The sequence below is a fragment of the Rhinatrema bivittatum genome, chromosome 3 (assembly GCF_901001135.1).
Source record: "Rhinatrema bivittatum chromosome 3, aRhiBiv1.1, whole genome shotgun sequence".
Classification (NCBI taxonomy): Eukaryota; Metazoa; Chordata; class Amphibia; order Gymnophiona; family Rhinatrematidae; genus Rhinatrema; species Rhinatrema bivittatum.
In genome coordinates, this window is record NC_042617.1 from 198,631,265 (window position 1) to 198,644,072 (window position 12,808).

A 12,808-nucleotide genomic window follows, 5' to 3' on the forward strand; every position below is an offset into this window, starting at 1 on the left:
TTACTTAGTGTAGACATATGGACTCAGCATCCCATCCACGGCTGCCATTACTCATGGAATTCTCGGGGGACATCCCCGGGAGCGAGTGATTCACGGGTAAGCCATGCTTTCCTTCATCTAGGACACCCATCCTACCGGGTGTCGACGTTTCTCGGTTGAGGGCACTGGCGGTCTCCAGCTATAGCCAATTCAGCCGGTTCAAATTAATTAAGTTAACCAAGTTATAAAGTTAATCAAGTTATCTAAGTTATAAAGTTAATCAAGTTATTCAAATTATTCAGTCATGCATATATCCACAATGCTTTTCGAGGAGAATACTGAAGAGCTGCACTTCCTGCAGGGGTATATGTACTAGGGCTGATGTCAGATTTAAATCTGATCCGTCTCCAACTGCTATCAGGAGTACACTATACCCATTGGTCCTGAGTCCATATGTCTACACTAAGGAAAATGAAATTATCACGTAAGTAATTTCTCCAGTGTGCCACCTGCAATCCCTCAGTATTTCTCTGTCTCCAGCAGATGGTATAAAACCTTCAATCTGGAGAGAGAGAGAGAAAAAAACAAGATTAAAAGACAAAATTTCTGGATCCTCCCAGGGGGTGGTAAGGTCCTAGTGGAGCCACCCCCCCTGGTTTGAGGTGGATGAGCAAGGGGTTGGTGACCTTTCTGATAGCTCCGGAGGTCCGTGGGATGGACATCTGATGGTTCAGATCCCTCATCCTCCATGAGGCAGTGATGGAATCTGCTGGCAGTTCTGCACTTCAAGTCCAGTAGAGTAGGGAAGTATCCCTAAAGTTTGACAAAAGGAAACTGTCATATGGCCTGCGCTCCTGGAACCTGAACCTCTGCACCAAATAAAATATTGGTTTATATGTATCTTTATTTGTTATCAGAGAATAAAAAAAAAAAAAAAAAGAACAAGAAACTAGTTAGAGGAATTTGTGCAGCAGTGGGCTTCGGGGGGTGGGGGTGGGGAGATACCTTAGCAGCTCAGGGAGTTTAGCGATGGGGTTTTTCAGCAGATTCTCTGCCTGTGGAGGAGACCAGATGTTGGCTTCGTGGCGCTGAGGGACTGTTCCCCTGCTTGACGTTGAGGTGCTGGTGGTGTTGCGGGTACGGGGAGAAACAGCGTGTGTGCAGAAAAAGCGGCATGGCATTCCAGGGTCTGTGTCAAGCATGACCGCACCAGTAGAACAAGCATTGCGGGTGACAGGGTCTAGCACTGAGGCTTTCCCCATCAGTGCAGAAATGGCAGCCATTTTCGATTCCCTAGCAGCGTTGGCAGGAGAGGCAGGGGAATCCCCTACTCATCTATCAACAGCAGTTCCCTGTCCTGCAGAAGTGCAGAGAGGCACTTGCACTGAGAAGGAGTCTCTGGTTCTGGTTGATGTCTTCTGCCGGTTTTAATTTGTTTATGCGCAAAGTGTGTTTAGCGGGATCCTGGCTCTTGGCCCCAGTCTCCATGAATTCTCGGCCAGTCAAGAGAAGCTCTTCAGGCCGATGATTTTTGGTGCCGGATGTTAAACGGATTCGGGCCTAAATGCGTTGAAGGTGCAAGCAGGCTTTGCTTAGCTGTGTAGTAGGCCACTGTAGTGGTTCTTTTCCCGCGTGCATAAGTGTGTGCGCACATTCTCGCCGTGTGGTGGTTGCATGCGCAGGGACCTGTGCGCATAAGGCTGCGGCCTAGATTTGAGCGCGACATCTGCAACTGAGACTTGAGCGCTTATTTGAGCAGTTACTTGTGCGCATAAGGCCACGACCTAGACTGGAGCACGAATTTGCACAGGTAATTATGTACATAAGACTGCAGCCTAAACTGGAGCGCATATTTGTGCAGGTACTCGTGCACGTATGACCATGGCATATACAAGTGTATATTTGCGCCTGTACTTGTGTGCGTACAATCACGACCTAGTCTTGAGCGCGTATTTGTGTGCATCCTGGAGGGGTGTGAATGTACGCCTGGGTGGCATTGGAATGCACACAGGAGGCCACCTAGAGCCAAAGTTCAGGAGAGCAAGATGCCGGGGATGAATAGGTCCAAGCGCCTTTTTATCTGTGAGGCTTGCCATCTGATAGCATTTCAGTCCTCACTCTCTCTTCGTTTGTGTCAGTGCTGTTTAGATGCTCAAAGCAATTTGACTACTACAGCTTTTGCCCATGTTGGGACATCCTCTTGGCCTATGGTGTCTCTGGAGGGAAGTGGAGTCGGAGGCAAGGCAACAGTCAATTCTTCTCCCTTGTTCCTGAAGGTAGAAGCTTCCCTGAGAGAGAGATTGGAGAAAGCAAGTTTCGGCCTATGGGCTCTAGTATAGATCCATGTTCCTCCTCCTCGGTGGAATGATTCCAGGGCCTGCAGACCTTTCTGCAGGGGCACCCAACGAAGGTGAAGCAACCTACTATATAGGGATTGAATGCTCAGGCCTCCTATTTGTCAGTCACTGTGGGCAGATGCTGTAGGGAGGCTGTCCCTGGTAATGTTCAAGGGAGTGTGGATCATGAGACATTGGAGGATTCCAATGGGGAATTGGCTTTCTCACCCCTAGAAGAGAGTAAAATTGCATATGATTGAAAGCTGCTTCAGACTGTGCTCAGATTTTTTTTTCTTTTTTCACAAAGATATCTTGCTGAGTTTGTTGGCTGAGATTCTGAATATACTCGGCATGGCCCAATTCTGTTGGCTCAGACCCTGAACATGCTTAATGTGACCAGAGATCTATTTTAAGTTAAGCATCCTTTTTCTTTTTTCCCCATATCCAGTTCAAGAGATATTGAAGTTAAAGAAGTTAAATGCAGCTCTCAAGATTCCCTGTTTCCACATGGAAACTGAGGTCCCCTATAGCAGCGGTAAGCAAGGGCGACTTCTTAGCATCTCTCGCTTTGATAGTGTTGTATGTCCCATCCGCTGCCAGGCCTACTCACCCTTGCAGTGCTGCTCCTGGACCATCTTCGCTCGCGGCTGTGGGCAGCCGCCTATGCCCCCGAGCACCTATTGCCTCCTCAGCTGTTCCTGACTCCGCGGACCTCCCCAGCTCCCGGCGGATCTCCCGCATGGGCCGCGGGGAGATGCTGTCGTCCGGCCTCCTGCGGGCCCTGCATTAGGCATGCACGCATCCCCCGTTCCTTTAAAGTGGCTGTGGCGGAAAACTAGCCCGCGGCCCCGGATGATGACATCATCGGGCCCTGGTATATAAGACAGGGCTCCGCCACTAGTTCCTTGTTTTGGCAACAGGTCTCCACATTTGATGGTGTGCTCGATGCCCATCATTCCTGGTTCCTGATCCTGACTTCATTCTTGGTTCTTGATCCTGACTTTGTTCCTGTTCCTGACCCATACCCTTCCTTGTTTCACTGAACTGCTTCCCTGGCTTTGACCCTTGCTACGTTGGACCACGCTCAGGATTGCTTCTCTGGCTTTGACCCTTGCTACGTTGGACCACGCTCAGGATTGCTTCTCTGGCTTTGACCCTTGCTACGTTGGACCATGCTCAGGATTGCTTCCCTGGCTTTGACCCTTGCTACATTGGACCAAGCTCAGGATTGCTTCTCTGGCTTTGACCTTTGCTATGTTGGACCACACTCAGGATTGATTTTCTGGTTTTGACCCTTGCTTCGTTGGACTATGCTCAGGACTGTCTCTTTGGCTTTGACCCTTGCTCTGTTGGACTCTGTACCTTGCCTTGCTCAGCCGCCTGCACTGACCTCAGCTTGCCTTGACTATGTCTTTGGATTCTACTTGGACTTGGCCTCTAGGCTTTGGCCTCTTTTACTTGGGCGCCCTCTGTCTCTGCTTTGTTCCTATTGGTGCCTGGGTCTCTGGTTCCCTGCCTTGTCCGGACCTATGTCGGTCCCCTGATACCTCTGCTGGTTCCCGGCAACCCTTGCACCACTACCACTGGGAGTCGTCACACGGAGGCCCACCTAAGACCAGCCGGCCCCGGCACCCAAGGGCTCAACCTGCGGGGAACGAGAGCTGGTATTGGCGAAGCTCCAGTTGTCCTCTGCCTCCTAGTCAGCTCCGCCTCCTGATGGTGGGGACCCGTAGGGCTTGCCGTATGGGTTGTGCCTCAGGCCAAGGGTCCACCACCAGTGCAACAGATAGAGGCGTATCTGCATATAGCCAGGCTGGAACACCAGAGTTTCTTGGGATTCATGGTCCTAAGGGCACATTTTCAGTTTCAAGCCCTTCGCTTCAGCTGGTGACGGCTCCATGTACCTTCACAAAGATGCAAAAGGAGGATATGTTGGTGTATCTGCATCTGGTTGACTGGCTCATTCGTGCAAAATCAGATGACTTCTGTCAACAATCAGTACAAAAGGTATCAATGTGCTTGAAGTCTTTAGGATGAGGGGTGAACCTAGCAACAAGCCATTTAGTGCTCTTACAATCTGGAGTATCTGGGAGCTCAGTTCAATACACTGGCGGAGAGATTGCTGAAATTGCAGAGTCAAATTAGGTTTCTGCTAGAGCTCTCGGTGCCCAGGGTCTGGGATTATTTACAGGTCCTGGGTTCTGTGGCATCTTAATTGGAATTATTGTGTTGGGCATTTGCACATATGCTGCCTCTGCAGGGGCCTCTTCTCTCCCGCTGGAATCCGTTATTGTTAGAGTTTCATCTTTCTCTTCCATTAGAGGGAGACACCAGGGACAGTCTTTCGTGGTGGCTTACTTGCACCAATCTTGAGCGTGGTATGGAATTGGAGATTCCAAATTGGATAATAGTCACCACCGATGCAAGCCTCTCCAGATGGAGGGCAGTATGGAAAGATCAAGCGACGTAGGGCCAGCGGTCAAAACAGGAAGGCCTCATGGCCTATCACTCAGAGACGACAGTGGTGCATTTTGCATTGCTTGCCTGTCTGCCAAGGTTACGCCGCCATCCAGTACGGATCCTATTAGATAGTGCGATGACAGTGGACTACATCAACTGTCAAGGTGGAACCAAGAATTAGACAGTGGCTCGAGAAGCCCAGGAGTTCATTCTCTGAACAGAGCAGCACTTGGAGTGACTGGCACATCTCATATTGCCAGAGTAAACAACGTTCAGACGGATTTTATGAGTCAGAGAAAGTTAGACCCCAGGGAATAGGAGGCAGTGATATGTCTCATTCATAGAAGATGGGAGTATCACGACCAAAGAGAACACCAAGGCATCTCAGTTTTACAGCTGCTGAATAGAACATGGTACAAAGGAATCAGAACTCTGGTGCTGCCATGGACTTGAGGGATTTTTCTTTGTCTTAGCTCCCGTGGCTTCTGGTGGACAAAGGATTACGGCGGATAGAGAAACATCCGAGCAGCGTAATCCTGGTAGCTTCAGAGTGGCTACCTTGACCATGCTTCCCATATCTGATCAACATGGCCATAAGGGGCCCCTGAAGTTTGGACATCGGTCGACTGTTTTCCACCAGAGCCCAGTATTTTTGGGTCAGGTGGCTCGCTTCTCTCTCACAGCTTCGCTTCTGAGAGGAGATGACTGAGATGGAGGGGATATTCTGAAGTGGTTATTTCCACCTTATTGCAGGCTAGGTGACCTTCTACATCCTTGACGCATGTGCGAATTTGTAGGATCTTCGAGTCCTAGTCTGCTGTTAATGGAGTGCAGTCTCAGTGTGTTCAGGCTATGGGGTCACATATTTTGGCTTTTTTACGGAAAGGTCCTGGTCAAAGGACTGGCCTTTAACTCTCTGAGAATCCAGATAGAGACATTTGGTTGCTCCGGGGTAAGGTTATACAGTTCCTTTGGGGAGCTAAGACTTGCTTCATCAGGTGCGGAACATTTGTCCATCTTGGAATCTGAATCTAATCCTTCGAGGATTGTATGAGGCTCGGTTTGAACCACTAAAGAGGGCTATGGTTAAGAACGTGACTCTTTAAAGTGGTTTTCTTGGTGGCTATTTCTTCAGCCAGGAGAATTTCGAAGCTCCAGTCACTGTTGTGTCGAGATCCCTTCCTTTAGTTGTCTGATTCGGGGGGTATCTTTATGCATGGTACCTTCTTTTCTGCCTAAGGTAGTCTCGGTGTTCCATGTTAGTTAGACAGTAGAGCTTCCAGCTTTTATGGATTTTGATTCTTCTATGTCTCACACAGGGGAGCTTAGGCTCTTGGATTGGAGGCATGCATTATTGAGGTATCTAAAGGTCGCTTATGATTTCCGTAGATTGGACCATCTCTTTGTACTGTGGAGTGGTCCAAAGAAGGGACATAAGTCGTCTAAGGCTACAATTGTGCTGTGGCTGAAGGAAGTGATTGAGGTGACTGACATTTCTAATGAAGGTCCAATAAAACAAATCGGAAGGCGGTCCCACGTAGCCAAGGCAAAAACAAAAATGAGACAACCTTATACCGTGGAAAGATTTATTATTGTTTCACAAAGCCCGACTCCGGCCGAGTTTCGCCAATTTAGGCTGCATCAGGGGCTAAAATTAAAAAACATTTTTTTATTTAGAACATTAATAATAAAAAAAGACATCATATCTATATAATTCTCTTAAAAAATTGTATAAAACACTCACATGATTGCTGATATCAAATAGAACTACAAAAGTAGATCCTTTTATCAAGTTTCAATCTAAAATCAAAAGTTATAAAAATTATAATATAAATCTTACACATTTATATCAAAACTCAATTATACCAAATATCTAATATTCATCAATTGGAACTATAATCACAGAATCATTATAAATTTAAACCAGATGCCATAGCTTCAAAAAATAAAACTTAATCTCAAATTACAGAATTCCCTTCTTTATAAAAATCTATTATACATATATATAATAATATATCTTTGTCAGAAGTCACTTATTTTTCAAGGCAATATTGATAAATAACAAGGGGACACTTCAAAAATTTTTTTACCTTAGTCGTGCATATAATTATCTCCGCTTCTCAGTCTATTAACGTGTCACTCTCAAAATCGTACTGAACAAATCAGACGGTACATTGATGCATCCAAATATTTTGTATCAAAAACATCGGGACAAGTCCTCATTTCGCTAAAAAAATCCGTCTCTGTTCTTAGCTCTGTTTATATACGTTCCTTTTCAAAAAACCGCGGGAAAACGAGTCTGACGTCAGACCTTCGTCAATTCTACACAACTTTATTGTCAATGAATCGGTTCAGACTGAACATAAGGTCTTGAATAATGAGAAAACTTCATAGCATCAATTAATATAAGCCAAGAAACATCCCTCTATTATTCTTAAGGTTCAATGAAACAATATATAAAAATATATAAAAAATTAGTATATTCACTGTTTCTTCTAAACACTACTTTATACCAATATCTCCTAAAATAGATAATAAATACTATAAAAACCACTATAATTTATATGCACGACTAAGGTAAAAAATTTTTTGAAGTGTCCCCTTGTTATTTATCAATATTGCCTTGAAAAATAAGTGACTTCTGACAGAAAGATATATTATTATATATATGTATAATAGATTTTTATAAAGAAGGGAATTCTGTAATTTGAGATTAAGTTTTATTTTTTGAAGCTATGGCATCTGGTTTAAATTTATAATGATTCTGTGATTATAGTTCCAATTGATGAATATTAGATATTTGGTATAATTGAGTTTTGATATAAATGTGTAAGATTTATATTATAATTTTTATAACTTTTGATTTTAGATTGAAACTTGATAAAAGGATCTAGTTTTGTAGTTTTATTTGATATCAGCAATCATGTGAGTGTTTTATACAATTTTTTAAGAGAATTATATAGATATGATGTCTTTTTTTATTATTAATGTTCTAAATAAAAAAATGTTTTTTAATTTTAGCCCCTGATGCAGCCTAAATTGGCGAAACTCGGCCGGAGTCGGGCTTTGTGAAACAATAATAAATCTTTCCACGGTATAAGGTTGTCTCATTTTTGTTTTTGCCTTGACATTTCTAATGGGAACCCACTGCCGATGGGTTTAGGGCGCACTTGACACATTCTCAAATGACTTCCTGGGCTGAGTCACAACAGGTGTCTCTGCATGAAATTTGCTGGGCAGCTACTGGGAAGCTGTTATACACCTTTGCTAAGCATTAGGCTGGGACTATTGTTAAGCTATTTCAGGCTTTTTACAGATCATGAAATCTTCATAATTGAACATTTCTGCAGAGCATCTGTATCCTTACTGAATTTTGTTCCTTCAGTAGGTAGTTGGCTTATTCCTGGAACTGGATCACTTTGCCCTCCTACTCCCCACCCTCAGTTTGGAGCCCCTCTTCCACTTTCCTCTCCCCACAGGTGTGACAGATATTCATCACTGAGGAATCACCGCTCTGCCCCCTATCCTAATCCATATTCTAACAGAAACAATTCTCCCAGTAAGTATTCATCCTATCAAGTGTGGTGTTGGATGTGAATATTCATATTTTTTTGCAGGGCACTATTGGTACTAATGTAGTGTACTTGGGTAAAATGTTCCCTCTAATTTACAGGCTGTGTGCACAAAACGTCTTTTCTGCAACTTTCTAAACTGAGCTCAGATTTGGGCACTCTGACCAAGTATGCCTGAGCAAATCTAATGCGAATATTGGGATTTAAATTTTTCAATAAAATTCTACATTAAATTCAGCTTATTTTGTTAAATAGAAAACATCAAATGTTTGGCATATCTTTACTATATCATTATGCTTATACCATTTTATGTGTGCATAGCTTAGTGGGAACAGTGCTTGAGCACTGTAAGATACACGAGTAAGAGTAAGGATTAACATACATATGCCTGTAGTAAGGCATTCACTTACTAAATCTTGTTAAAATTTCACTGAATGGATTGCTTGTAATAAACTCAGTGGGGCTTATTTACTAATGCTCATTAGAAAATATATCTGAGTTTAGCTGACTTGCAAAGCTAATAGCTTTAAGAGTATTGCCCTAAGATTGTTCTACATATTCATCTCTGGGACACTTCCTTTGTATTTCCTTAATAAGAATGTTGCCACTTTAGAATTTTGTCTCCACGTTGCTGATACTGTTATGCAATCTTCCCCTGTATCGTTCTAAGACTTCAGAGTCCTTATGAAATCACAATTAGCAGAACAAAGTAAAATACCTAAAGTACCTGAATGTAATCTGCTTTGAAGTGCCTGAAAAGCAGAATATAAATCTAAAGTTAAAACTTGCTTTCTTAGCATCCTCAAAGATCCCCTGGCCTTGGTATTCATAAAAGGGCACTGAAATAGTGTTAGAATTTTGAGTGATGCATGGATGAATGTCTAGTGACCTATACTAATTTTTCATTATCGCTTGGATGTGGGGGATCTGGCTTCCATGTGCTTTAGGGAGAGTGTTCTAAGAGCGGAACTCTCCACGTCCCACCCGAGTTAAGGGGAGCTTAGGAGTCTGGACTGATCTGTGGTACCACAGGAATGAAAATTAGCAAGTAAGAGCCAATTTTCCTATAGCCATCTTGCATGGGCGCCCAATGTTATATTTTAATGAGCTGCTGTATTAAAAAGGATGTACTAGGGAAGAATTATGCATCCCCAGCGCTCAAAATGCGTCAGGCACCCAAGAGACTTGGCTGTGCACCCACAATTGCAACCGGCGCTCAATATGAGCATCCATTTTATCCCACTAGGTCGATTTCTGGACGCCAAATATACACATAAGGGACGAAATCAGTCTGGAGTGTGTTTATTAGGCATGCCTATTATGCATCCAAATTTTTTTTTTCATCAAGCCTTTAAATTATACTTTTATTCTTAAACACCACAAGCAGTAGGTGTTTAAGAATGAAGATAGGAACCACACAGGACACTATTTTTTAAATTTCTCCTTGACTCGCGGATTGATTTAACACCAGTTCCAGGGTTGGAGTTAAATTTGCCACATTAAAAAGAGCACTTTGGGTATCCAGCTATTTTCTGCTTCGGGGGTAATAGCTAATAGCTTCATCTACATGGATTTTACATGTGATGAGCGCTATTGGCTATGCAGTTGGTCGCATGTTTTGGACGTGCTTATACCCTTATTGCATCGGGTGCTAATCTACTGAGCGCACTTTATTGTATCAATCCCCACAGAGCAGCATCTTGGCAAAAACCTTGTTTTGGCCTAATGAAAGGAATTGCTAAGAATAGTTTTCACTAGGCTGTTTGCAGTACAGAATGTCCTTTTACTAATCTGAAAAGATTTGTTATTAATGACATAAAATGGTGCTCCATGCTATGTAATCTGTATAGCAACCTGAAACATAATATTTGCAAATGGAAAATGTCATTCGATCTCAGCTAAGTTGTAATTACTTTAAACAGCACACAGGATAAAAGAGTATCAAACAATTTCTCATTTGATAATAATTTACTGCTATGCCTGAAATGTAATATACCATATGTGTGACACTTATTATCTATGAACACAAGGAGCTGCACCAACAGTCTGTGCACGTCCCAAATGCATGTGTGTTTTCAGTTGCTTCCAGTTTTTCCGTGGATTCCTCATCACCAGTGTTTGCCTCTTCTATGCAAAATATCCTTTCCACATTCACACCCAAATAACTGACATACGCATGTACAAAATCTGCTATGGAGAGTAGTATTTGCCAATAAAAGAAAAAGTAATTTGAATATAGAAGCAAAATATAAATAAGTAATTATTTTTTCTTTCTTATTTTCTACTGTTGGTTCTCTTGCTCATGATTCTTACATTTGTTGACTCTTTGACAGTGGATTGGTCCCTGATGGTGTCTGTATATTATTAAAACAAGATGTTTGCAGCAGGAGATATGAAACTTCAGGATCTGTTAATTCAGAACCTGGAAAACAACCTGGAAAACAGCCTTCATAAAATCAAGGTGAGATGCTCGAATGCAATTGCTATCATTTTCTTTCTCAACCTTCTCTTGTTATAGTTTAGCTGTTCTTTAGTTCTCAAGGAAGTTGGTTTAGAGTAGATGCTCCTTGGCAATAGAATCATAAGCAGCCTTTGGTGATTTTAATGCCACGAAGGAGGAAGGGGTGGCCTAATGGTTAGAGGAATGGGTTGCAAACCAGGGAACCCAGACTTCAAATCCCGCTTCTTCCACTGCCATTCCTTGTCATCTTGGGCAAGTGTACTTTCCCTGTACGTACCCGGATCAATCCAGACAGTGGGTTGAGCCTCCTGTCCAGTAGATGGAGACAGAGAAAAACTGAAAGGGTATCCTATATCAGGGCAGTGCTCACCCTGCGACCCTTCAGTATTTCTCTGTCTCCAGCAGATGCAGGCAGTTGAACCTGCGGTTCCCTAGCATTATCTACCTTTCTTTCTCTGTGGTGATTTCTTTGCTCTTCTTCCCTCTTGTTATGGTTAAGCGGTGTTTGGGTGGATTCTTGGGTACAGTGACAGATGACCACACCCACGGGGAGGAGCCCTGTGAGGCACCACAGTACTGGGCTAAACGCAGATGCATAAACACAGAGTTTAGTTCTTTTATTAAACAGCTTTTAGTGGACCACCAGAGGTGGCAGTAGTGAGGTAGTCTAGAAGAACCAGTCTCAGGACCGTCGGCAGAGGGGACCCTTCTCACCCCGTTGGTATAGGGTGATTCCAGTACAGGTTTCCCAGCAAGGTAGAACTGTGGATGAGATAGACTGAGGGTTAGATTACTCACTAGATGGTTGCTGTTGGTATGCGATTCCACCAGGTTGAAGAAGTTTGGTAGCGGCACCGAGGCAGGGAGAGCAGGCCCTCGAGGAGCGAGTACCTGATCCCTGTAAGGTACCTGAAATAAAGCAGAGAGCCCCCGAGGAGCAGGTACCCAGGTTAGCAATACCCCAAAGGGCAGAGAGAGAGCTTCCAGCAGCAGCACGGAAGCGGCAGAGTAGCTTAGAACCGGCCGAAACCAATCCTTTGCTAACTCAACGAGCTAGCAACCAAGTACAGGCTATATACCTAGATGGCGTGACGTCAGTAGGGGGGAACACCCCCGAGGTTCACGCCAATGCTGGAATAAAGATGTGGGTGGCATGCGCGCGCGCACCCTAGTAGGCCCTTGAGAGGATCATAGTGGGAGGCAGCACCATAGCCATTCCGGGGACGCCGGAGAGGTCAGCTTGTAGACACGGCAGCAGCCATTTTCCCAAGGGATGCGGAAGGAGCCGTGAATAAGGTCAGGCAAATGGGGCAATGCCGTCTAGCACTGATGGATGCAACAGTACCCCCCTTCAAAGGGCATCCTCCGGACTTCCTACCTGGTCTTGGTTTCTGAGGATGCATTCTGTGGAATTCTTGTAGCATCTCTTTATCCTGTATATTAGCCAAAGGTGTCCAAGAGTTATCTTCAGGTCCGTAACCTTCCCATGTAGGAGGTATTCCCATACTCTGCCTTTTCTTCTTACGTCAAGGACAGCATCTACCTTGTACTCGATGTCTTCTTCTGCATCTATTGGTGTAGGTTCAGGTGTCTTGTTGGAGAACTCACTAAGGATCAAAGGCTTCAATAGTGAGTCGTGGAACACATTATGAATCTTCAATGTAGGTGGTAGCTTCAGACTATAGGTGAGATTGCCTAGTCAGAGAATAGGAAAAGGTCCAACGAAGCGTGGAGCGATGCAAGCTGAAGGTATTTTAAGTCTTAAGTGCTTAGTGGATAGCCAGACTTTGTCACCAGGCTGGAAATCTGGAGCCTTGCAGTGGTGAGCATCGTATCCTTTCTTAGCTTGAGGTCCTGCTTTGAGAAGCATCTCTTTGGTCTGAGTCCAGAGTTGTAGAATTTCTTTGGCAGTGGATTGAGCTGGCGGGGCAACACGGACAGTGGAGGTGGCAGTGGTGGCAATGGTAGTCATCCGTAAACCACTTTGAATGATGTTGATC

The 12,808-nt window shown here is 44.1% G+C and overlaps 1 protein-coding gene across 3 annotated transcripts in view; it reads left to right on the forward strand.

Moving 5' to 3' along the window:
* Positions 1-12,808, forward strand: part of MOCS3 (molybdenum cofactor synthesis 3) — a 125,920-nt gene that overhangs the window by 10,481 nt on the left and 102,631 nt on the right. For 2 of the 3 annotated variants that reach the window (XM_029594097.1, XM_029594099.1), the window contains exon 2: positions 10,681-10,808. In XM_029594097.1, coding sequence (XP_029449957.1) covers positions 10,722-10,808 — 87 coding nt within the window. In that variant the 5' untranslated portion in view covers positions 10,681-10,721. Of the gene's footprint in view, positions 1-8,160; positions 8,335-10,680; positions 10,809-12,808 lie in introns of all 3 variants that reach the window. The other variant, XM_029594098.1, reaches the window with a different exon arrangement.